The sequence below is a fragment of the Microcebus murinus genome, chromosome 14 (genome assembly GCF_040939455.1).
Source record: "Microcebus murinus isolate Inina chromosome 14, M.murinus_Inina_mat1.0, whole genome shotgun sequence".
Taxonomy (NCBI): Eukaryota; Metazoa; Chordata; class Mammalia; order Primates; family Cheirogaleidae; genus Microcebus; species Microcebus murinus.
In genome coordinates, this window is record NC_134117.1 from 58,012,332 (window position 1) to 58,038,712 (window position 26,381).

The 26,381-nt window shown below is 44.0% G+C and overlaps 1 protein-coding gene and 1 pseudogene across 27 annotated transcripts in view; both read left to right on the top strand.

Annotated features, from left to right (window-relative positions):
• Positions 1–26,381, top strand: part of KCNMA1 (potassium calcium-activated channel subfamily M alpha 1) — a 722,512-nt gene that overhangs the window by 599,581 nt on the left and 96,550 nt on the right. For 3 of the 27 annotated variants that reach the window (XM_020280461.2, XM_020280460.2, XM_076010118.1), the window contains one exon: positions 25,443–25,529. The exons of the other annotated variants lie outside the window; for them this stretch is intronic. In XM_020280461.2, the coding sequence (XP_020136050.1) occupies positions 25,443–25,529 (87 nt within the window). The remainder of the gene's footprint in view (positions 1–25,442; positions 25,530–26,381) is intronic. 27 annotated transcript variants of the gene reach the window in all.
• Positions 6,162–25,288, top strand: LOC142875618 (uncharacterized; annotated as a pseudogene).

Consider the following 26,381-nt stretch of genomic DNA (forward strand, 5'->3'; position numbering starts at 1 on the left):
GGTATGTGGACATGTACCTCTTAATATTTTAAGAATGGCTATAAATTGGATTATATCAAAGGGAGGAAGGAAAAGGGTGTAGTGAGAACAAGCTAGCTCTAGTATTAAGTTGCTTTTAGTGAGCTTAGATAGTTTCTTACATAGTGTCCAAAATACCGCAGAGTTTCAATGCAGATGGGTGTATATTTTTCTTTTCTTTCTTTTTTTTTCTTTTTCTTTTTTTCTTTCTTTGTTTTTTTTTTTGTTTACTGTGTCTCTCTAACCTGTATCTCATTCCTCCAGTACCAGATTTTGTCCTGTGTTCTGGAAAAAGTATTCTAAATCTGCCAACCTATGTAGGCTGGTGGGTTCTAGAACTTTCTCCAGAAAGGTGATTAATTCAAAGGATTGTTCTATTAATATATTTTATTTTTCCAACAATATAGCCTCTGTTTAACTAAGGTATCAGGTGGCAATTGTGATCCCAAATAACAACAAAAAATGCAAGTCATGAACCTCCATGATTTCCGCAAGTGCATGGCACAGGCCTGTGAGGTCAGTCTTTTTTGTCACGCACGAGCTCAGAGATGTTAAAGAACCTATCAAGGTCATGCAGCTAGCTGGTAGCTGGAAAGGCAGAGGTGTACCTGACTCCTGAGATGCCCCTCATCCTTGTCCTCATGGTGGACTTTACTGTTTTACTGATACAGCTCATGGCTGAGCTCCAGTTTGAGACACTGGGATTGTGAGTGCTTGTCCAAGTGCAGAAGAGGTTGTGGTTCCACTTGTAGACTTGGATGCTGTTAAAGTATGACTGTAACCTTGTTTTCACATTTTTGGTGGCATAGATGGTAGGAGACAATTCTTATTTCTGTGCTTCATCCCTTCCTCTTTAGAGCACCCAGGACATTTATTGGTGACCATATTGCCATCCACCCTCTCCCCTTGTAAGTGGCCAGAGCTGGTTCAGCTGAACTCTCATGAGCAGGGATTGGTTTACACTGAAGTCAAGCAGGAAGAAGAGCACTTAGCTCTTAAGCACTAATCCCCATGGAAAATGAACTTGCGTGACTCACACGTGCAGTGTTGCAGCTGGTCCCAGCACAGTGCACCTGTGTGCTACATCTGTGTGGAGGCATCTCATGTCACTGTGTGCCATCCCAGGTGCTGATGTTTAAGGCTGAAGTTCAGGTGTGAGGCGTGGTCTGTGTATCCAGCTTGTCTTAGTGGCGTTTGGAAAACTTTGATGTAGAACGAGAGAGTCATCCTCTCTGATTTACGGTTTCCTGCTCCCCCAGAACAGTGCCAAGGTACAAAATTCATTTAAAGGTGAAACCTAATGGGGGTTGCACTGAGAAGGAGTTTTGGACTGCCCCAACCACATTGGCCTAGAATCTTGGAAAGGAAGTTTCTGTTAAAATCCTTACAGATGCCGCCGTCTGAATGCTTATCCCTTTATTCTCCCTGCAAGAGTTCTCTGTAGTTCAAATGCCATGACCCAGATGACCTAGGTCACAGCTGCACAAGGAACTTGTCTGTCCACGGTGTGCAGCAAGACACCAGGTTCCAGGCAGACACTGGGGAGACACAGCAGAGGGGTGCCGAGGTGGCACCATTTGGCCACATTTCTTTGACGGGTGGTGGAGAAAGTGACTACCAGCCACCTGGGTTACCCTTCTGCCTAACGCACAACTGCTGTTCTCAATTAACTCCTAGGCTCTAAAACCTTGGCCAAAGACTCAGTGGAAAAAGGGAAGAAGCCACTCTGGCTCTGAGCTAGCGCCCCATGGTCATGTCACATCTTGGCACCGGCCGACAGCAGCAGTCACAAGCAAACTCTGCGTCCCCGGCCTGGGGCTCTTGGTGCCCAGTGTGTGTAATTATGATTTTATTCAAGAGAAACCTCAATTAGAGGGATTTCTCAGCTCTGCAATTTAATCCAAGCGTTGATGGGGGCCAGGAGAAGAAACACTTGGGGTGGCATTGTCCCGTCCTCTCAGAAACGTTCCGAGCGCAGTGGTCTCGTCCCTCCTGCGCCTCCCTACTCAGCCCACACGGTGGAACACACAGAGCTCTGGGCTGTGTGTCCAAGCCCTAACTGGTATTGACAGCTCCGGGGGAGGTTTGCCTTCTCTGTTTCATCAGTCGTCACTCTATCAAACAAAAGCAGATTTCATCCGTCCCTGTGTGAGACCACTCACCTTTGACCATTAATAATAAGTTAGAAAAATCCATTTCAATTTGAGCCCCTTCATGGGCCCACGTAAGCCCTTCTTCTCCAATTAAAACATGTCTGTCTCTGCGCCGAATTCCACTGGCAGGGCTCCAGCCCGGTCCCCGGGCGTCCCTCGCTGGTGGTGGGGTTGGGCGGTGCCCGTTTGACGGGCCGGGTTGACTCCAGAGCAGTGGTGAGAGTGGGCTTTTCATTAAATATGAGCAGATGTGAAGTGCAGAGGGTTTGACAATTAGAAATGGCAGGAGAAGGGCCCTTGAATCAAAGTGAGGTCAGATGGGCGGATCAGATTACTTCTCTTACATTCTTTAGTTGTTCTGAAAATCATTTTGAATTAGTGTCAGCAGAGCCATGATGGGTTTTGCCCTTTGTCTTTTATGCTAGGGCTGTATTGTTTCCCAAGACACTCATTAAAGGTCATTATACTATTATGGAGCTTGCTTTGGTCGCAGTTTCCCAGTTGAGCCAGTGTGCTTTGGAGACTGTCTAATTTATTTCTCTCTTGCCTTTCGTCTCCCTCCTTACTATTTCTTTTCTTATAAGGGAAAAGATTTCCGTTTTCAAGGGACGTTAAATTGAAACACAAAGTCCCATTATGCGTTTTCTGAAGTGGGGAGAGAAGTAGCTGGTTCCCAGAGGAGCGGTAATATATTAAAAGTGTTCACACAGTTCTAAAAACCTGCCTTCTAACAGCAGGGTCTGCCCCTGGGCGCACCTCTCAGTGGACGTGTGGCCCAATACCGAGGATCAGGTGTTGTTAAGTCACGTGCTATTATAACAGTTGTCCTCTTCTATTGAACTCAGGAGGAGATGTAAGTCCAGACTGTATTGACAGAAACACCTTCAGAGAGAGGATTAGTTTAGAAAAGACAAAAAAAACAAAAAAAAACAAACAAAAAAACCCCCCAAAGTGTCAGAAAAGTACGGCAGATAGCGACCAATAAGGATGCATTGCAAAAAGATTTTAGCTTTGGCGAGACTGTGAATTGTTCAATAGGGTAGCCTGGAATCAGTGCACATGGCGTCATTTTCAAAATCATCCTGATTTTGTTTCCATTTCAGATTGTCCTGGGCAAGAGTCCCAGCTCTCTTAAAAGACACTGGGATTGTATGCACCCTGGCTGTTTTCACAAGTAGTTGTGTTCTAGCACTATAAGATGTAAGACAATGTACCTCTAGCAACGTACATTCACACATAGAGATATAGCTTCTAATCAGCTCCACTTATTCCCACTATAATTATGTAACATGGACCTTTCTCTGTCTTTAGAAGTGTATTCTCGCTATTTCCATCTTGCCCGAGCTCTGATTGCTAAGTGAGAGGGACAATTAAAGTTATGTGGCAGTGACAACATAGGACCATATTGATTCAAACCCTGCAGAGACCTGCCTGACATGATTCTGGTCACAACCGTCAGTAGCCCTGGCACAAACCAATTAACATGTGGTGGAAGAGAAACAGACCTTTAGATTTGCACTTGGAACCAGTCTTAGCTGAAGTACACGTGTGACCACTCACAGGAACCTCACAATGTACTAATAGTTTAAACCTGCACAATTACATATAACCTTTTGAAAATGACTGTAGCTAATTTTAAATTATACATGACTTGTATTTGGGGTATAAATATAATACAAGGAGGCATTCGACCCCAGTGGTGAAGCCGAGAGAAGTCCAATACGATTAGGGTGAAGGGAGACATACCGAAATCAGTTTAGTGTAATCTTGAGTCTTGTCAGATAATAAACAAAAATCAGCTTATCCGAGTAGCCTTTGGTTTGTACAGGCAGAGAATTAACATTGTCAATAGAACTAAAGTCACTCGAGTGAACTAATGGCATTTTGAAGTACATAAAATCAGATACTGGAGCAGGGGGTGGAAACAGCTCTAGGAAAATGTCCATAAATAGGATGCACCCTATCTGGACAATCTCCATCCAACACCTGTTAGAGAGAGATTTAATTTAATAATCTGCATTTAAAAATCAGCCCCTCATAATTATCTCATTCCTTTTATGTACAGTTTTGGGTGACTTCCCCAAACTCTCCAGTACTAAATGTAATTCATTTATTTCACTTCTGGGCCCTGAAACCAATGACAACCTCTTCTCTATACCACAGCCAGTGAGAGTAAGACAGACAAGAGCCAGAGGACACTAAGCCCAAATCAATTTAATCATAGTTTTTCATGTATTTTTTTTTTAAGCACATTCATCTGGGTCTCCAGTTTCTCCATTTCCTCATGCATGCCTTGCTGGTGTGATCTCTGTCTTTCCCTCTTCTCTCTCTCTCTCTCTCTCTCTCTCTCTCTCTGTCAATATCAATCACATGCCATTCATACCAAACACTAAAGGAGCCCATGCAGCCTGATTTGGCCATGTGCAGTTCATTGCATGAAGTGGCACCCTTTCTGCCATCCCATGTGGCCAAGATGACTAATGCCCCTGGGAGGGGCCTCTTAGGGCACTTTTGTTGGTAGCAGGCAAGGCTACAAAAGCCAGAGCCTCTCGGTCGGTTCCGGCAGCCAGCCTGCAGTGGGTTGACTGGGAAATATGCCTTGCTGTGGGCTTTAGGTCACTGTGTACGCCGTGGTCTGCATTGTAAGGCGAAAATCATGCTTAGGCAAAATCGCCTGGGACAAGAATCCTTTCAACTGGCCCCTCTCTAAAGAGCTCCAAGCAAACCAGGTTGTCATCCAGAATAAATCGCTGTTTGTTTCATTTTAATGTGAGGTGAAGTAGTTGGCTTGCATTTGGGGACCTCGTTTTGCCTCTGTCCCCCTCAAAAAAATAAAAAGGCGTTTTGTTGAATTCCTCAAGATAAGTATGCTCTGAAGAGGTACCACTTACAGGCAAAAGGAGAAGGGAACGGTAGGCAAAAGGCAGCCAGCTTTTCAAAAGACATTCTTTGCAGCAGGAGTGGGAGACAGGAAGTAGAAAGGTCAGCATGAGGGGAGATGGCAGGGTCCTTTGTGTGTACCCCATCACTGGGACACCTCTCTTCCCAGGAACGCCACACTCTAGTAAGTCTCTCGGCTCTTTAAGGACAAACTAGGAAAGATGTCGGGATGCCACACGTAAGCCGAGCAGAGGTCCTTATGCAAGGTGACATGGAAATTATGTTTGCATGTTTATTTCAGGGCAGTGGCCGTTTGTCAGGATACTCACCCTGACAGTTCCTACCACTGGGCAGCGGGTCCTCCCTCTTACCTCCTGTGCGGAGGGCGGACGTGGCAGTAGCTCTCCGTTGTCCCCTCTCCGCCCCTATCTCAGGCGGCAGATGCCACGGCCAGCCTGCCTTCCACTTCAGCCTCCCTGTCAAGGCTCTGCCTTGAGCCCAAATCCTGACCTTTACTGTATGAAATAAAGTCCTGATGAACAAGCAGAGGTTTGAATTAGAGCAGGCTCGGAGCAAATGTCAAGTCCATCTCTGCCTCCTTCCTCCACCTGCACCAGGAGCGCGCGTCAGACCCAGTCTGGAGTTTGCAGCGCCTCAGGCTTTATGGGTCTGGGGAGACATAACTTATTAACAAAGAGTTATTAAATTTTTATCAATTTTACAACACAATGTAAATGCCTCCTATGAATCTACATTGTATTCATTATCATTTAAAACGTTAATTAAGTCAAAGTTGCATTTAATTTCTCTCTAAATGGGCCTCTGGGAAGAGGCTTTTAGGAACATCTGTGGGAGCGCGCAGCTCGGGAAGCGGGAGTCCCCCCCGCCCGCAGTCAGGACACCCCCCTGCGCTGGTGGCTATCGCGTGTCTGTGGCTAATTTGTTGTGATGTGATTGGGCACTGTCTCAAATGAGCATCAGACCAATCATGGTGCAGAGCCACACTCGAGAGAGGCTGGTGGCGCAGTGGCACAGGCTCTGCCCAGCTCTGCCTTCGAATCCCATCCAGACGGGAACGGGCAGTGGATCTGGGGCACCTCTGCTCCCGTCATGCCTTGGGGTTCTCCTTCTCATATGGCGCCCATCATTGCGGCTGGATATGTCCTTCATGTGAGGCGCACGCTTGTCATCTGGTGCAACAAACGTAGGACATTTGCCAGCGTGTGCACGGGAAGGATCTTAGCGATTGGGATCTTTGACTCCAAGTCAAGCCTAGAAGCCCTAAGCACAGAGCAGCCGGATGGAAACCATTTTCAGAATGGAGTGGATGTGCAAACTATAAACAGGTCACGCTCACTGGTGAGGAAAGACGAAGAGGGAGGCATGCTAAGATTTGCTGAAAAATTGCTTTCCTCTTTTGAGGCTAGGGTGATGTTTTTGTCTTGTCTGAGCACAGGGGCGCTCTACCCAAACACACCTGTAATTATTACATGTGTGCTCCATGCCCCAGGAACTGAAGCTTGTTAATATGGTGGTGCTAGGAAATGGCCGGTTGGTTAACTTGGATTCGTGTTGGGACTAGACTTAGTGTGGTCTCTACTCTTACCATTTGCAAAGTACTCTGCCAGCACGGGAAGGGTGCATGTGTGTTGTTGAATTTAGCACTTATATATAGTGTTGCTGCAGTGAGAGACTAGTCTATGTCTTTGACACGTGTTAATTAATCTTATTATAAGGTAGTAACTGAGGCAGTTGTACACCGAGGCATCTGCAAAGCACCCTGTTTACAGATGAGGCAACTGAGGCCCAGAGGTTAAATGACTTGCCAAGGGTTGCACCTCGAGTAAGTGGCTCAGCAGGGACTTGGAGACAGGCTGTGTGTCTGCACAGTCTGGGGATTGATCCTGACTTAGTTGAATAAGATCCATAGGTCAGTTAGGCTCCAAGGAATGAGATATAATAATAATGAGATATTATTAATGAGATATTAAATAATGAGATATAATAATAATTCTAATAACTCAAGACAATGTGGGGAATGCTGGAGTCTCCTGCAGAGCAGCTGGTCACCCAGGTTGGCTGGAGTTCAAGACTTGCTCAGGAGAGTCCAGGGAGAGGAGCCCCCCAAAGGGTAAAGTAGGGCCCCACTACTGTCAGGCACCAGGGCAAAGATTTTGCTAGTCTGCAACAGGGTAGAAAGCACTTAAGGTGTTTGATCAGGGAAATGACTCAACAGAGGCTTTGTTCTGGGAAAACTGCTGTGGCAGCAAGTGAAGGAGGAACAGGTGGGAGGTGGCCGAGACCACCCCACCCCCCCTCCCCCCCCCAGGGAGGAGAAACTGCTCTGAGAAGCCATAGGAAGGCAGGCTTGAGCCACGGCCTGCAGGACTTCGCAGCTGAAGCACATTACCCAAATGCAAATCCAAGAAGTTACAATCTTTTAAAAGAAAGTTTAATTAATGGCTCTGAAGCAGTTGAATTCCATTAGTTAAATTGCATGAGCCTAATTCTTCCCAGCTGACCTGGCAACCACTGCAAGTCCTATCTGGGTTCAGTGCAGTTTTCTTCTCGTTGCAGGAAGATTTACTTACCTCTGGCCCAGGACTGGAGACCTATCTGGTTGTATCCGCTACCACTGGTCTTCTAGATCTACTCCCTCTAGATCTACTCCCTCTATTCCCTTTTCCTAACCATTCCCTTTCCCTTCCTTCTTCTCACCATCCTCTCTCGTTTCAATGAGCCTCACACCTTGAGTGTGTTGAAGGTGACAGCTGGGTGAGCAGCTGTCAACTGTTGTTGTGCCTAGCATTGGCCAGGGTGAGCAGCGGACACAAAGCGAGTTGGAGGCCCCAGCTGGGGCATGTGACCAGCCCTGAGGATCTTGGCTCCAGCTGCATGCGGTAGCTTCAGTTAGAGCTCATGGGAATTATGTTTTAAATCCCTGCGTATGGCGAGGAGAGTTTTCTCCTCCTATCTGTCTCAGGGAGACAGCATGTCTCCTTACATCTACGGAGGAAAAAAATAATGAAGTACTTCACATCCCATTCACTGAAAATCCACTGCAGGTTTCAACCACTTAACCTACTCCAGTGGAAATACAAAACACATTTCCTGTGAAGTACCACCACCCCAAATCCTAGAAGTCTTGTGGCATTTCTAAGCACCATGCACAATTTTCTTTTCTGTTTTATTTGTGCTTAAGACCTTTGTCTGCATTCATAGTGTCTCTATGTCAGCGTCCACAACTGTAGCATTTGTGCACACCATTGAACTCAGAGGGTTGTTAAAACAGCATGGAAAAGTGCTTGAGTCCTGGGTTCCCTCGTGGTGACAGGCTGTGCATGCTGAGAATGCCAACTTCTTGAAAGAGAATGTAGCCAGATGCACCAAGCCAGCCAGCTGTGTGTTGTCCTTCTCTCTTGGGAGTTTTCTCCGAAACCAACATGTTGAATTACCTAGATAATCAGGCATCCTCCGTTGCTTGCAAAAGCTCTGCTTTCCTTGCCAACCTTCCCCCCACAGAGAATAGACAGAGCCAAGAGCAGCCTTGTCAGATTCACATACTGAAATCTCAGAGGTGATTGACAAGCCCTTTTTGTAAATAGCTAGACAGTACTGCTTTGGAGAGAGATTGCTAGACATGCCCAGGGATTCTTGCTCTGAAGGAGATATTCTTCTAACATCAGATGAGCTGGACTAACACAAGTGGCCTTTCTGGCCATCCCATTTGGCCATCCTGGGGAGGAACTATCCTCTTACATTCAAGGGAAAAAGCAAGAGAAAAACTCCCCTGCCCTCTTCTAGTAAACCTGAAAGCCGTTCACTATGGCAAGGTGAGCACCACGAAATGTTCCCACAGCTACAGAGAAAACCCTATGCAAACTCAAAGTGGAATCTCTTGAGGCAGATCTGCATTAGGAATGACCAACCATGCTGAGAGACTTTTAAATGAAGTGAGAAAGACTCCAGCCCCAGCGCTGGCGCTGTTCCACACGTATTAACAGTGCACAGAGGGGCATCTGCAGACCACAGAGCTCGGGCCATCTTCCGGAGTGGAGCTGACTGCTTGCATTAAAGTGATCTCCATTTTGGCCAATGTCAGCTTTCTGGGCTGGAGCCTGTTGGATCACACTCAGTCAAGAGAGGACCTAGGGGCTGCCTTCCTTCCCTCCAAGGTCAAAAATGTAGCATGCTGGCATCCTTGGCTGGGCTTCCCATATTGGCAAGAATACTTGAATAGGAAATGGCCTGAAGGGTTCCAGTTCAGTAAATATTTGATGAGTAAAAGAATGAATAAATGAAGGGATTCTCAACCGTTAAAGGAGTAGGTGGTATGCCAGAAGCAGGATTGCTTCGGATCCATGAAGTCCCCTAAAACTTCCTAAGCAACAGCTTACTATATAGTATATGTGTAGTGAGGAACTTGAAAATTATCCATGAGTAGGTACAATGGAGATGCTTTGTGAAAGATAAATGTTGGGAGAAAAGATCTAGACACAAAGTTCAGGGAAAAAAAATCATGTAGGCAAATATCTACCAATTTTTCAAATGAGGAGAGGCAGAGATATCGCCGCATGTAGGACATTTCTTCTAGAAAACCAAGGATGTGTGACGTTGCATTTAAGTGTTATTCATTTCAGTGAACCTGACCCTTTACCTGCAAGTTAGGCTGGCACAAAAACAATGCATGGGGTACAGTCAACGTGAGAAAGGGGCCTACTGCAGAGAGGCATGACCATCTGCAGGTGGCCACGTCAGCCTGCCCAAATGTGCAGAAACATTTAAGGCCTTTTGTGACTATCAGGGTCATTGACTCTGACTTGAAGGAGGCAGATTGAATCCAACAGCAGTACCCAAATGACAATTCCTTCCCCACTTGAAGCGTCCAAAGGCTGAATGTCTCATACTTATTTCCTATTAAGTGTCATTATCCTGTTTATTCTGCTCAAGGCAGGGAAGAGCTTTCCTGATTGCTCTCTGAGCTCTCTTAGGTGGCACCAAGCATCCCCTTACCTGCGAACGGTTCTGAAATGCTCTCTGCATTTTGTCAAGGTTGATGTGGCTATTTCTTCAGTGTAGAGCAGTAAATGTCCACATATGGCCTATGCTGTCCAACTGAGAGAACACTTCCAGCAGGGATGCTTCCAAGCCAAAGACATAAAGGGGTCTTTCCAAAAAGGTAGGCAAAATGACCTGCAGAGAAGAGAGAAACTAGGTGAAAAGAAGGCAGGAAATATGCTAGGAAGGCAGACAGGGAGGAAGGGGCTCAGGACACAGGGTCTGGAAGTCTTAGGACATGAATGTGAAATTTGCAAGCAGCTGGATGCTGGAAGTGCAGGTCCTTCACGAGTTTCTTCTACTAAGATAAAGTGGGAATCAGTTAGGCACATGTCTCCTGTCTTTTCTGCTCTGCATTAGGGGATTCCCAAGCCATTCTCCTCACTGTGCAGTGAGCTAAGGGATCTCACTGGCGATTAAAGCCTAGCGAACGAAATTCTGTGAAATTTCCCTCTGAAATTCGAGGGAATGTCAGAGCAGGGAAAGAGAGACAAGGGGTGAGGTTCATGTTTTCTGGGAACTTCGGAAGTAAGTCCTGGTGTGGCCACGTTTCGATATGTTCGCCAGGTGGGTGCTCAGTGGATGCCGATGGCTATGGAAAGAGTAACCTCTTACTTGCATTTGAGTCTTTATACTTCCCAGGACATCGTCTCTTTTCTTCTAGGCACTTCCAGAGTAGATACCATCCTTTACCATGTGACTTTGAGTAAGTTCCTCAGCTTCCCCATCTGTAAAATGGAGATAATAATAGGGTGATCTCATAAAATGAGTGAATATATATGAAGTTCTTATAAGATTGCCTGGCACATGTTGAGTACCATGATTTATTATTATTATTATCGTCATCATCCTTCATTAACATGTAATAACACGAGTGAACGTGACCAGGACCACGTAGTCAGTGGACGAGGGGATTCATAGATAAGAGGGCTGCCACCTTCCACAGTGCTATAAGCCACTCTGCCCACAGCGAATGCATTTTTTCAAACGATCGAGTCTTGTTAAGCTCGCCTTATGAAAGGACACGTCAACCACAGGCAGAGAGGCCCATGGAGAGTGGTTGAGAGTTGAACAGCTTATAAAAATTAGACTATAAAATTAAAATGCAGTCAATGTACTTAATATCTAGATCAGGGAATAATGGTCTCAACAGAAATAAACCAACAAAATGATCAGGACCTGGCTAATGTCTCCTTGGGATGTTCATTTCCATCTCGACTACCCAGAAGGCATTGCAAAATTTACGTGTAAAGTGAGGGAATTGGGAGATAGTATCTCTGAGATTCCTTCGAACTCTGAAATTCTTGATTGTCTTCATTTTTGTGATTGAAACGGAACCTGAAAGTCCTCTCTGTTTCAGCTCTTACTGGTGTAAATCCCTCTAACATGCTTAGTCTGCTTACCAACATTCTAGTAAGTTCTGTGAGGAAAAATTGTGAGATTCTTCTTTGAGCGTAGAAATCATGGAGTATATCAGAGTGATCTTCTTGCTGTGAATTCTCAGCTTCTTGGCCAGGGGCTGGAGATTTTGGGGCATAGAGAGAGCGAACCTGGAAGATTCTTACAAGTCTGTACTTTATTAGCAGCTTGTTTTCTTTTAAGATATCTTTTTTTCCTTTTTTTTTTTTTACTCAAGGCGGGACACAGAAACAGCCCGTCCCTCACCTCCAGAGGCCTGTGATTACCTGAGCCCCAGTGACTCGAAGGTTATTAATAGTCAGAACATTGTCAGCTATTGAAGAGACCAAAGGCAATTCCCCTTGAAGTCTCCCTACAAACAGCTCCCAACCCTCACCTAATGAATGGTAACTGCTGACGGCCCCCGCGAACCTCCTGGTCACATGTGTTCTACCTCGTTTTGTTATTGTCAGGTCTAGGAACAAACTTGTAGAAGCATTTAGGACAAAATGGGGACACCATCTCCAGGAAACGGGGTTCCTAGTTTGAATAGCACATATCTGATGGATGAAATCTGTTTCTTATATCTTAGCCCAGCTGTCAGAGTCCTTGCTAGGGTCTTGGGTACTGGGATCTTTAGAAAACTGTGGCTTTGGGTCTCATTGTCATTCCTCACCCTACTGAAACTCTGCCTTTCTGACTTGTCCGTCTCTAACAGGGGCCTGGAGATGGTGAACGGAGGGAGACGAGGGAAGGCTGGGACACAAACAGATGGGGGAGAGACTGGGAAGAGAGATGACATTTCTTTCCTGTCCAATTCTAGCAAAATGTCTTGATGATGCTCTTGATCTCAACCTATCTTTGGGGTCTGTTTGGTGCAGAGACCTCACATCATTACCTCTCCCCATTTGCTTTGTGAGTAGTTGGACTCTGCTTCTTGTTGACTTTGTCCTCGGTGACATGAGTGTCAGGAACAGGGCAAAGATGGGGCCCAAGTCCCCTCCCCACGCCTTGCCACTGCCCCTTTCTCTGAGCGGGCCGGATGCGAGGACAGGTCTAGAGATGGCCGAGTATCAGTACTCGTGTGTGTTTGAAATTCCAAGCATTCTACTGTCCCACTCTCTCTTCTGTCCTTCCGACAGCTGAGGCCGTTGTCAGTGGCTCTCTTCAAGCCCAGGTGCTCGTTTTTTCTCACCCGATCTCCTGTCATTGCCCTCTAGTTAGTTTTCGTTGCCACCAAAACCACCACCAAGTTTATCATTCTAAAGCTCGGATTTGGTCATGTTGTCATCCCATTTAAAAGTAGAGGGAAAGGAGCAAACACTTTCAATGGCTCCCTGTTTTTAATAAGACAACCTCCAACCCTCTGTTGTTAACATGGCATTCACAGTGTTCCTAGTTCTATTCTGCACATACATATACTTCACTTAAGCATTCTCCAAACGTTTCCTATTCCTGTTACTTAACGCATTTCTAGAACTTTTTTTCTGTGCCCATGATTCCTTTCCTTTCCTATTCCAGCTGACCGAGACTTATTCTTCCTTTAAAGCAGGGCTCAGCAAACTGTAGCCCACGGGCCGGATCTGGCCTGCTGCCTGTTTGAGTAAGTAAAGTTTTAATGAAACACGGTCACAACCATTTATTGGCATATTGTCCGTGGCTGCTATCAACCTACAGCAGCAAAGTTGAGTTGTTGTAACAGGAAGCTACGTCCCACAAAGCCCAAAATATTTACTATCTTATCTTTTAGGGAAAACGTTTGCTGACCCCGTAAGCCTGTAATGCCGCATATAAACCCCATTTAGAGCAGTTTTCATGTTGAGTTTTATTTTGAAAAGTAAGCAACAAACAAGTCTCCTTGGCTTTTGAATTCTCAGCATATTATACCCAGTAGCCCAGGCACACAGTGGAAATTCAACAGATATTTGCTGAATAACATGGAAACTCTGCCTGGAATATATTTCCATGGTTTATTAAGTGTATGTCTCAAGAGAAAAGAGGGCTCCAAGCTGGAGATCTTCCTTCTTGTTCCGTTATGCCATTTTGAACAGGACATTTGTTTCTGAACAGCCAGTTCCTTTGATGTCTGGGCAACTCTTGAAGAGATGGATCTAGAACTGATGCTGCTGCTTCTGAAGGTGACGCGTTTCTGCCTTTGCTTCTGCCATTGCTTCTGCTGGCAGCCACACAGCGTTCGGCTCTGGGGATGCCGATGTATTCCCTTCCATGTGTCCTTGGGAATTTGAGCCCCTGTGGGTGGAGGTGTACCTGGGGAAGGCACGGCAAACCCACTGTTTCACTCCTCCCCGGGTGACCTCACACAGCCCTTCAAGCCCACAATGCATTTCTAACTCCAAGAAGCTCTTTTCATCCACCTGTGATGCCTCGCTGATGTGAATTTATCCCAGCTGCTCTTAAGGCATGCACCTTTAATCATTCAGGCCCCAGACAGCTGTCTAGACCTTATCTTGCTGGACTAATACACTGCTAACACTAGGAGTTAGGACTTGGCAGGGTAAGCCCTCAGCTCAAGTCCTGACAGCTCTGAACCCCAGAAGATTCACCCTCACCCTCTACATTTGCCCAAAATTGCCCCTGGCAGCCCTGTCTCTCCAGGGCAAGCGACAGCCAGTTGAGGTGGAGACGGGAGCTGCCCTTGGCTTGTGCCTGAGACCTTTCCCCACCCCCAGTCAAGTTCCCCGGGTGTATAACAGGAGCCACCCTGGGCTCAGAGGAAACGTTATGACATTTGATTCTCTTCTCATATGTGCCTTGCCCAGCTTGGACAGACGGAGAAACTGAAAGTAAAGAGATTTCACACATTCTATTGGAAATAACGAAATTGTGGCTGTGTGTTTTCAAGGGATACCCTTTTGGTTGCTGCATGAGCTACTTTCATTGTTGTTGTTGTTGTTGTTAGAGATTAAATCTCAATAACTTCCTGAAATTAGAGTGGGCTTCCCATCAGCTGAATGGGCCAGGCACTCACGTCCTTTCTGTACCAATCCAAGAATGGCGCTACCTTCTTCGTAACCCCTGGAATGTTATCAGCATGGTAGTTTTGCTTGTGATCAAATCAGGGCAACATAGGAACTGTCATTTTTCATTTACTGGGGCCCTTTGATTCCATTTGGAGTTTATTTATTTCAAGTGAAAAATACGATCCCTATTGCATACATCTGTGCTTTAGAGTACTTTTTTATTTTATTTTATTTTATTTTTCTGTTAGAGATCAAATCAGAGTTGTAAGTAGTGTGGTCATTAGTTATCACCACCAGATTTCACAGCCTGCACTTTATTTCCATTCTTACAAAATCGCCAGCCTTCTCTGTTGCATAACGATCCTTGCAGTGAAGCCACAATATGCCTGTCGTGGGTACTTGGGTGTTAATTTATTTCACAGTTTCCTTTGCAGATATAATCAGAGTCACCTATCACATTCCTGTTTCTTCGTTTTATTGTGTTCCTTTGCTATCTCGTTTGTGTGATCTTTTTCTGAAAAATGACAGGTAGTGTTTCTCTGCTCACTGCATCTAGTGACTCATATTTTCTGCTACTTCTCTATTGCCATTTAAAAAATATAACATTTTATAGATGTAATCTTAGTTGTTTATAACTCAGGTTTTGTTATATGAGCAAATTTCCTAAATGATACTTTGGTTTAGGCACATTTTTTTTTAAAAAAAAAGGGAAAAATATCCTTTGCAAAATATTTCCCTCTAAATTGTAAATGAAGGAAAAGCTCTGTTAGTAAGATTAAAATGCATTTTTCCTGATTTCTTGGTACATCGAAATGCATGGACATTATTTTCATGTAAGTGATTAAGTTGTGGTGTTTAATAACACGTTGTTCGAGCAAAGAGAGCTATCCCTTTTGATTTATTTGTATATTTACTGGGTGACTCACAGCGCTTTGCATATTAGAATTGGTTTGTCAACAATTAACATTCTAGGTTTTTATATAACCCATACTTCAGGTAATAGAGGATTATTAAACTGCAACCAGTGTGTTAGAAATCTGCCGACTGGTAATAAAATTCTTATGTATAACAGCAGCTGAGAAATACTGCTGTATATTTATGCATAGATTGTAAGATAGATGGCCAGCAAACCGCACAGGGCCCCGGCATGCAGGTGACCAGCAGGTGGCGCTGCTCTTCTAGAAATGAAAACTGCTGGATGGATTCTGGGGACTCCCCTCCCCACTTTCTGCTTTTTCCCTTCCAGATTGTCTCCTTTATTTCTCTAAAATGAATATCAAAAACTGTTGTTGTTGTTTCAAGACATATACTTCCACTAAGGCGGTATCTCTCAATTGCTAAGATTTCTTGTGAATCCAACTTACTTGATACAATGCTCGCTTGAGGCAAGTTCTAGGGAAATAAATATTACTGTGTGTTTAAAAGGTAACTAAACAGTACCAGGTTCACCACCAAGACTGGATGACCTTTGCCATCCGATCACTGTTATGTGGAAAGTTGCCATTTTTATCTAATATTTGTTTACACAAATGAATTCCCTAGGCTTCAGTCCACCCCAGGATGATGAGGGGTGTTTTCATAAAGGTGACCGAGGTACTGGCTTTATGTCCTATATAAAAATCATTTTAACATGATGCTCTTGCATCAAGAATTACTCTAGAATCCAAGTTAACCAAAGAATGTCGCTCTTCTTTCTGGATCAGAACTAAATTCTGAAAAACAAGGTCAGAGTTTTTGTTTTGTTTGTTTTTTAATAAGGTTGTTCACAAAAATGCTGATCAGGTTGGACATTATCCATAAGGCAAAAAAAATAAAAATAAAAAACATACAAACAAAACCATTTTTTGATTCCTTTGTCTACACATAGCCTATTTTTCAACCATTTTTAAGACACACCTGTATCTTTTTAGTAACATATATATATATGTTACTATATATATGTTACTATATATATATATATATATATATATATATATATATATTTAAATCTATAGTATTCCTTTTGTACAGATGTTTGGGTATAAACACTAAGCCTGTATAGGAGACAATGTATTTATTGATATTATGAAAGGGAAGAATGAAAATACACCTGGCAGTGACTTATTTAATTGTTTATTTTCTTCATTATTAGATTGTACCTATCAGGCCATAAAGAACTTTGGGAGCAGATATAGCATTTTATTCTTTTTGTAATTTAATCTTCTGAAACTTAATTTTGAGAATCCAATATGAATTTTCTCTTTGTAAGTTTTTTAAAACTTTTCTCGGGCATACTGGACTAGGGGCTGCCAGCCAAGGATCTCTAGATAATATAATGGACATTCTTATTTTATTCACTTATGTGGTTTTGACAAGAATATCTTGAAGCGTTATTGATTAGACAGACCCAAGGAGTAGAGGATTGGGGGAACATTTCCTTCTCAGTGAGTCTACTTTAAAGCACTGGTTTTGTTGAAAATGCTTTTTGAAACTATGGATTGCAATCAATTTTCATGTAAAAGTAAAACCCTGATGGCTTTCCCTCTAGCTCTCTTTATAAGGGGTAGGCTCAACTCCAGTAGTTGAAGACAGGAAATAGCCATCCTGAAGTCAGGGTTAGGCTGTGAGGAACAGGCCTCATGAGTTTCATGGGGCCCCTTTCTAAGGTATTAAATAACTTTATTTTCCTGTTGAATACACTCTCCAGAAAAAAAAAAAAAATTGGGACCTCCAATGGAATTGGACCATTGCCAGGGGCCTCCTTATTTTAGTTCCGTGCGTATGTGTGTGTGTCTTATCCTGGAATCCGTATAACTTTTAAGTAGCTGGAAAGAAGTGGGCTGAGCTAGGCAGTTTTTGGTAGACTTTCTCAAGGTACAAGTCCCACCCACTATCTTCTTTGAATTTGGGTATTTAAATCAAAGGAAAAATAACTTTCAGAGGATCCAGGTCATTACCAAATACTGTACAAATTTTGTCATTTGGAATGTACTGTCCCATGTGCCCCCAACTGTGCCCTCAAGTACATTTCCCTGCTCTAGCCAAACTGATTTCCTTATCGTTGTTTAGTTTAGTATTTTCCAACCTCCGTGGCTCGGTCCAAGCTGTGCCCTCCACCCTGTGTGCCCTTCCCACTGGTTATGGCCCATCCTTAGTACATTCAGCTTCGTGGTCCCAGTGCCCCCAGAGTGCCAGGCCCTGTGCTCCTGTGTTAAGCCTGGCACCTCTATTCATCCTGTTCTTCTTTCAAGCCTCCCTTTATTTCCTGAACACCCCACTCTCTAGCACTTACTTATTGTCTAAGCTCAGGCATTTCATTTAGCCCTACCCTGACATTATCATGCAACGTCTTTTGTACATCTTTTGTATTGTTTTTATATAACTTGTGAATTACTATATATACTTTGGATGCAATTATCTCATTTCTCCAGTTAGACTGGTTCTCTCTTATTGTGTGCCTTTAAAAAGATTTTTAAAGAAAAGAAAAGAAAAAGGGGAAGCAATGCCCAACATTGAGCCCAGAATCATTATGATAAGTCAGAGTCAAAAACGTGTTAGGAGGGAGCAGTGTCTTGCCAAGGCCACACAGCTGATGCAGGCCGGGCCCAGAACCTGTGGCTCTCAGCTGACTACTGAGCTGTGCTTCTCCCCTCTGCCATGCGGCCTCTCTGGCCAATAGGAGCATTCACTGGGAATCTTACGAGGGCCCAGCGTTGTGAGACATTCAGAGATGTTGAAATTCAGTAGAGGGGCTTCTACGTCTAGCAGGGGGAATAGAAAACGTTCAAATGGAAAACAGATTGACAATATAATAAAAATAAGGAAATGTCAGGGCATCAGATGAGAAGTTCCAAGGGATTTCAAAGAAAGGCAAGAATCTACGTGATGGCAGTCATCTGGGAAGGCCTCCTAGAGGAGGCGGCCTAGCCCATCCCGTGAGTGTGGTTAGAGCAGCCAGGTGAAAGGAAGGCATGGTGGGAAGGTCCAGGGAAGGAGCCACTGCCTCCCTCCCTAAGCTTCCCCTCCCCCCATCTCCTACGAGTTTATGTCAATGTCAATCCCGCACCCTCCCACCAGAAATCCACCGCAGAGAGCCCCCGCGTAGTCAGGCAGCACGAATTTCCTGTCATTTAGAGGGAACAGTGGGGTTTCTCTGTGTTTCCATCTGACTTTTATTTGTTCTTGCCCTGAATGGTCCCAGCCTTCTCCAATTTGAGGTCCGTTTAAATGTTCTCTGGCGTTTCTTGTTTTTATGACACTTGGCAAAACCTAATTATTTGACCTGAGCAGCTCACTGGGGCCGTATGAAATGTGGGACAAAGGTGACAGTCAAATGAGATGCAAAGGGTGGGGTGGGGACATGCCACCTTCTAGCGGTTGTTTAGGGGATTAGTTGCTTGGGGAAGAGGAGAGGGGACGGATTCAGAACCCAAGTGAGTAATGGGATGTCAGAAGTCAGCCGACCAGCACTATGGAGAAGCCAATAGCAGAGCGTTCTCATTACTTCCAGTCTTCAAAGCCAAGATGATAGTGACGGATGATATTTAGTGAGGGCTAACCAGGAAGTCTCCTAAGCACTTTTCATATTTTCAGTCCCCTCTCACAACAGCCTTATGAGATAGGTAATCTAATGATTCTCATTTGGTAGGTGGGAAAACTGGAGTTAGGTAATTTGCCAAATACCTACACTCAGACCCAACACTGAGGCTTCTAGGCCTTTGTGCCTAACTGTCACCCTTATTCCCACTCAGCACATTTGTGGAGGGATAGTCCATGCCTCCAGGGCCAGAAATGCAAGCATGGGGTACCTGCCACATGCCTGGGGGTACAGTAGGCAGTGGTGGGATATTGATCAGTTGGTAACCTCTTGCCTCACGAGACAGGGGTACCTTTCTGGAATGGGGTCCTGGTCTTGTGCAAGATTTTTAAATAGAAGTTAGAAATTCCTATCTTTATGGACAATCTTCAGACTTAAAGATTTTCCCACATGTAAAACCCTGTGGTGCCAAGTGGGGCACATTGCTGACGGTATTTGGTCCTTAGGCTGTCGGCCTGTGGCTCCTGGTTGTCTTGTTTAATCCCAGAGCACCTCCCCCAAACTTGGTGTCCTCATGTATCCAGCAGGGATAACAATGGATCTGAGGACACTGGGATGTGGAGTAACTTGTCTGAGATCAGAGCTCCAAAGAGAGTTAGAGCTAGGACTTGGGCAGGTGGCTTGACCCTAGAAGCTCATATCTGCACACTATTCTCATCGGCAGAATTCTGGTGGCAAATGATATGGATTTCAGGGTCAATAGGCTCTGGCCCTCATTCAGGGTTTGCATATTAGAATAGTCTTGAGGCAGAAGAAGGTGAGGCCAGGACATCCCTAAACCCCTTCCAGCCCTGCTGTTGCACCCCACACCTTGTTCTCTGTTATCCAGAAAGGACCCCGCCATACACTTGCATTTTAAAATGTTGCCCAGGATGTGTCTAAGGATAAATTATAGTAGGATATAGATAATGATTTTATAGTTCAAGAACATCTATAGAAGGTGACTATGCACTTAAGAAACATACCAAATGCTGTGTTTACTGTAAAATCACAATCCAGACTGGTCCATACCTCCCAAGGTTAAAAGCATACTGTATTTTGAAAGCTTTCTGGCAGAACATTCTTCATCGGGCCCCTGGGTTGCACTAAAAACTCATGCATTTTACCTTTATCTGAGTTTCAGAGAAAATATCTGTGCACCCATCTGGAATGCATATTAGAATTCTTGGGGGCTCTTGACACGATTGGCTCAGTGGAAGATACGGTATTTATGAATGAGCTGATAATGATATTAATAATAATAATGGTCTTTATCTGTGTAACATCTTATGGTTTATAAAGATAATTTCACGTATACACAATTGGTCTTCAAATAGAAGAATCATTGGGGCAAGCATTAATTTAAAAAATGTAAACAGCAAAGCGAAAATTGAAATGGAAATATGATTGACGTGTTCTGCCAGTCATATTTATTTGAAGCCGTTGAGGGGGAGGAGGAAAAAAAAAAAGAGAAAGAAGGTAATATCTGAGTCAAATCATGTAAGCAAATAAGAACTTTCGCCCCAAAGCAGAAATGTAAATCAACGCTGTGTTAACCGGGAGAATTTGCTGTGGGATGTGAAATAAAGTCCAGGAGAGACCTGACCCCATCTCTCTTCTCTGTTTCTCACTCTGGGCAGGTGGCACATCTCAGCTTCCCGAGGCAGCATGATCTTTTCTCCACGCCTTTGGATGTCTGACAATTTGTAAATCCATGAGGAAACATTTGTTGCAAGGGCCTTCCTTAACAATCTCATGCAAACAGCATGAAGTGATCAAAAGAAATACCTCTTGTTTTACATTCACCTTGTCCAGTTCTGCAGGGCGGCAGAATCAGCACCTCCAACACCCCTGAGAAAGGGCCAGGGCAGGGCAGGGCTGGGACTGGGGTGGGGTGAGAGAGGCTTCTGCCTTGGGCAGCAAATTTAAGGGGGCACCCAAACCCTAGGGGGGGTCAAGGTAAATGACAGTTTCATGCAATATTTAAAAAATAGCAAAATGGGAAAAAAAAATCCAGAGTGCACAAAAATGTCAAATTTTAAATAAAGATAGGATAAATAGTGATATTCATGCTGGTACTTCAATACTGAATTCAGTAGGGGTGAAAACAATAAGGACGACAGAAAACTGGCAGCTGCAGCCGTTTGTGTGAGCACTTTCCATGTGCCAGGAACAGTGTTTGGTATCTTACAGTCATTTTCTCCTGATACATATCAGAGGGACCTGATTTGACCTATGGTAAATCCAAATCTATCTGACAATAAACCGTATTAGAAAAAGAGTTGCTTTACAGGCCCCATAAATTCCATTACGGCACATTTTGCCTTTGTTAAATGTACAGGTTGAAAATTACAATCCCTTTATTCACAATGATCATTTTAGACACACAGCTCAAAAAGATCAGCATTAACTTAAAAAAATATATTGGCATGCTTGTATCTATTAAGCACCATGGCTTTGTCGGCTCCAGCTGATGATTTTGTTAAGTATACGGCAAAAGGGGAAAAAATCAAGGATAATTATAAATTCATAAATACATAATTCATTGGCATCAAGTGACTTAATGGGATGGATGCAGAATTCTCCATTTCCTCAAGAAAATAACAGAGATGTTCTGATTAAGCTCATAATCTAGTACATGTGAAATTCTAGCCAAACTGATGGGGCACATTTTCTTTTCTGAAACTACCTTTGATAAGAAATGCATTACAAACTCATCAGTTTGGCTTCCTGTTAACAAAGAGACAGCAGCCGTCTGGATCATTCTGGATTCACAGTGAAACTGCCACACCATGTATCCTCCAACTAAAGCTGTGCAAGTTTGACAAGGGGCAGATGAATCCAGGAGTTATTGTGCAGGGGTTTAAATCTATGCGGCAGCTGACGGTTGAAATAATCATCTATATATCGCTCTGAGCTAGCCGGGGAAAGGTTGAAGCTGTATATTTTCAACATATCTAGTCTAATGGTTAATCTGTTGTCTTGTACGGGGCTCTCTCAGGGTGGACTGGCAGCAAGCACTGACAGCTTCGAGGAATTGCTCACGGTAGATGCGGTCTGCCTTGCTTCCAGAGTACGGGGTGGATGAATCTCACTTAGCTTGAGTTGGAAAACGTGAAACTCACCTGACTCGTGACCTCAGATACGAGGGGGACCAGCAGAGCTCATAGCAGGTTGAGTGGGAGGGACATTAGAGTCACTAAACTATCTCTTGTCCCTCCCTTTGTCCCCAGATCTATGCACTTGAAGTAGGCTCCATGTGCATTTCTTTTATTATCTGGCCGCCCTGGCAGGTTGGGAAGGGCATTGTTGTTTTTGAAAGCTGGAAAGCTAGGGAAATGTGAAAAGATTAAACTACTGCGTGGGTAGGCAAACTTTTTCTGTCAAGGGTCAGCTAGTTAATATCTTAGGTTTGCGGGCCATGCGGTCTCTGTGACAGGTACTCAATGTCATTATAGGACAGAAGCAGCCAGGGACAATAGGTAAACCAACGGCTACGGCTATGGTCTGATAAGACTTTATTCACAGCCACTGAAATTTGAATTTCCTATCATTGTAATGTGTTACAAAATAATCTTCTTCGCTCTTTCCCCCAATGATTTAAAAATGTGAAATCCATTCTTAGCTCACGGGCTGTACAAAAGCATGTGGCAGGCCACAGTTTGCTGATCCCTAAACTTGAGAAAGATAAAAGGGCAGCTGTTGGTGCCAGGGACTTGGCAAGTCTCATCCCTACTCTGAAAGTTGTCCCCCACAAACAGGCCCTGCATGTGCTAGGGCTATCAGAAGGACTCGGGGTACCTTCTGGCCTGAAAGCCTTTATCATCGGGTTGGTGTCAGGAGTGGGGAGTATGGACGGAGAGAACAGGAAATTTGGGAAGGGACTGATTTTACTGCATTCTTGTACTTCTCCCCTCACCCTCTTTGATTCAAACGAAGTAAAAATTATCTCCCATCTCCTGTTTCCTTCCGAGTCTCCAAATTCCATAGCGATAATCTGGGCATATTCTTGCATTTCTCATTTCCGTTGTGTATTTCCTCTTAGAATTCCATTGTTCATCTCTGTGTCTTGTGTCTAGGAAGCCGATACCTGGTGATCTTTGCTTGAGACATTTCTTTGCCCTTGAGGCAATAGAGGCAATCTGTTCTAAGAAAAAACAAGGGAAAATGCCAAAGGCGGCCAGAAAATTCCTTTTGGCATTTGGCTAGTGAGCAGGGCAGAGTATTGGGCAGGTGGTTGTCACAGGGCAGGTTTCTAGTGAAGATGTACGCGCTGAGAGTCCGGATGCAGGGGGCTTTGATGAGTGTTGGACTCCCATCAGGATACACATTGAACCCAAGGCTTGCAGTTTGATATTGGGGTCCGGGGTGCAGCGTGGGTGCCATAGTTACACCTAATTTACCCAATTTGAGGATCTGATAGGCTCTCAGTATTTTGTGGAGAACATTGCATTTTAGGTCGTGTGGATTCTGTTAATATATTTATATAGTATTTTTTTCTCTCTCCCATGTAGGAGCTGAATTCTTTCATTACTCTGTGTTGATGGACTCAAACTTACACAATTCAGGTTTCCTAGGCAGTGAATAGAGCCAGAAATATACCCTGTGATTAACTTCTACAGAACCTATTGTTCCTTACAGTCTCCTCCTCATTCTCCTATTAGCTCCACAAAAGCCAGAAATGCAAAAACTCCAACAAGCCCTTCCTTCCCTGCCCTGGCAGCCCACAGTGGGGCTGATGCTCCGTGTGCCCATGCCAGGCCAGTGCTGGGCATTTGGAAATACTTTGTTATTCACATTTTACATAATGATAGATTTTTTTAAACCTATACCCTCTGGGTTTTCCAAATAGATCTAAATTTCTCCTATTTCTCAGCCAGCATTTGTGAAATTATCCTACCAGATAATGTACATGAGGATGTGACTGTTTAATTTTGCAGAGGTTTACATGTTTGAGATATCATGCTTGTTGGGGTTGCTTTTAAGGGGCAGCATCCTTCATCTTTTCATTATCTGTGTATTAATATTAGCCATGATCTTTCAATAAACGCCTCATAGATTGCATCAAGAATACTGCAAAGCGTTCATCAAACTTCTCGGTGATATGTGCTGTCCCAAGGCTGTCAGACCAGAGACTCCCATTCTAAAGATGTCACCTCCTTTAATTCCCCCGAACTCTGATATCGAGCTTCCCACTGCCCCTCTAGGCGTAGAACCTGGCTCTGATACCTGGCGTACCTTGTCCTAGCCATGCCTAGCCACTCAGCCTCATTGATGGGCACGTGAGACTCCCCACTGTGGGATTCATCCTAACACAGCAGCCAAGTTCCTTTACAGCAATTATAGTACCAAACTCACAGGCTGGGTTGTTTATCTGGCATCGATTGCTGTTGTTATTGTTGTTGTTTCTCCATCAGTGGTGCTTCAGGAAACATCCATGTCCCCTCACCAGTCTGGTCTGTGTGACAGCCAGCCAGAGATCTAGAAGCTATGATTACAGGACAGGGAATGTCCCTCTGTAAAGGAGACACCATTCTATGCTCCAACCCAAGGATTGCACTCTTGTGGCCACATTTTAAGACCTTGACAGCAGCAACTTGCTTGGACTTTGTGGTGAAAGTCTTAGATGGGCATATAGGGAAAAGTCAGGTCAGCTTGGGAGTTTTGTCCATGGCGAATTACATATTGCAAAATGACTGTGTTACTGTGACTTAGATAATTTTTCTTGGGGGAAAGTTTGATAAACCTCCAAGAAAACAGGAAGCACACTGTTAGATCTCTAGTCCAGCAATTTTTCCCTCACTCCTTACCCTTAATTTTAGTAAAACAGCATTTGCAGCCTGAAAGGCTGAAAACATACCCCCACTTTTCATTGATGACACTGAGGGTAGAAGGACATGCTACACATTTCTCTTTCTGAGGAGTGGCAGACACATGACATTTAATGCAAGTTAGGTGGCAATATCACAACCAAGGGGGCTGACCAAGCCAGAGGTTTGAGGTGGAAAGCAGTAGCTTAACACTGAGAGCTGATGGCTTTGGAATATAACGAACTGAGTTTTCTGTGTCTGTATATGTATTATGGGGGAAAGGGGCAACTCTGCTTATTTTTGGAAATTATTGCACAAGGAAGATTGATTGTCTTCTGAATTTCCACAAATATTATCCCTATTGGCATCAATGACCATAATGTAGCAAAAAGAATTTCAGGAAGTCATCAGAGTAAAGGAAAAGAAAAAACAAAAAACAAAACAAAAACCCTGCAATTCAGCTGTGAGGAAGAAACTTACATTTTAATTCAAAGCTTATTCAATGTTAAAACTGGTTTGAAACTTTGCTAACAAGGAAATTTCACTAAGGATTAATTTCCATTTTTCTTTTCTCCTTATTGTTTGGCAGTCAAGGTTGCAGCTAGATCACGCTATCCCAAAGACCCACTTGAGTTCAAGAACGCAACTCCCAATTCTCGGCTTGTGACAGAGCCAGGTGAAAGAGGACTGGGACCCTTCCCAATTTTTAATAACTGCCCTGCACCCCTCAATGTTCTACTTTAACATGCTGAGCTCACTTGAAGAAGACAGATGTACTGCTATGGATTTCAGCATGCATTTAGCTTGTTGGGCAGCAAAACACCAAAAGGAAAAACCATAAAAAACAATAAATAATAATTAATATGACCCCCCCCCCACTCCCAAACTGGCAGCTTGTGCAAGACTTCAGTCAGAAGCCCTGTTAGCTAGATGCCTTTGTGTTCAAACCACTTTGCATGACTCTTACCCTGAGTGATTCCAGTGTGAATATGACATTACTAATGACCTGCTAAGTGTGTACAGATGTGGGCTTCTCCAGATGTGGTGATTAATAATGTAATGGAGATAGTCGGTCAGCCCATGTTTATAGGTTGTTTGCCTTTTATTATGTTTCCGAGTTTATTTGCTTTGAGCTGTTTTTTAACTCCAGCCAAAAAACTCACCTTTAAGTCTCAAAGGGCATCATCCCCTTACATTTCTTTGGGGAAACAGGGACGAGGGAATGTGCCCCAGGCGGGAGCTGAGCACTGAGTCCATCATATGCATGCATTAGACTATCGGGGAAAGCTGAGAGTTGGAATCCTTGCCCCACTTCAGTCCAAGGACCCATACAGAGGCATTGGTAAACTCTGACACAGGGTTTGCAATCTGGCTAGGCCACTAAAGGAAGATATCTCTTTAAAAAAAATCTAGTAAAATATATGATCATTTTGAAGTAAGCCCAGAGTTCTGGCCAGTGTTTCTGGAAGACGTTGCCTTGCTTTTGCTTGAGAGCAGAATGCTGATGAAAAGTCGAGTAAAATGTTGT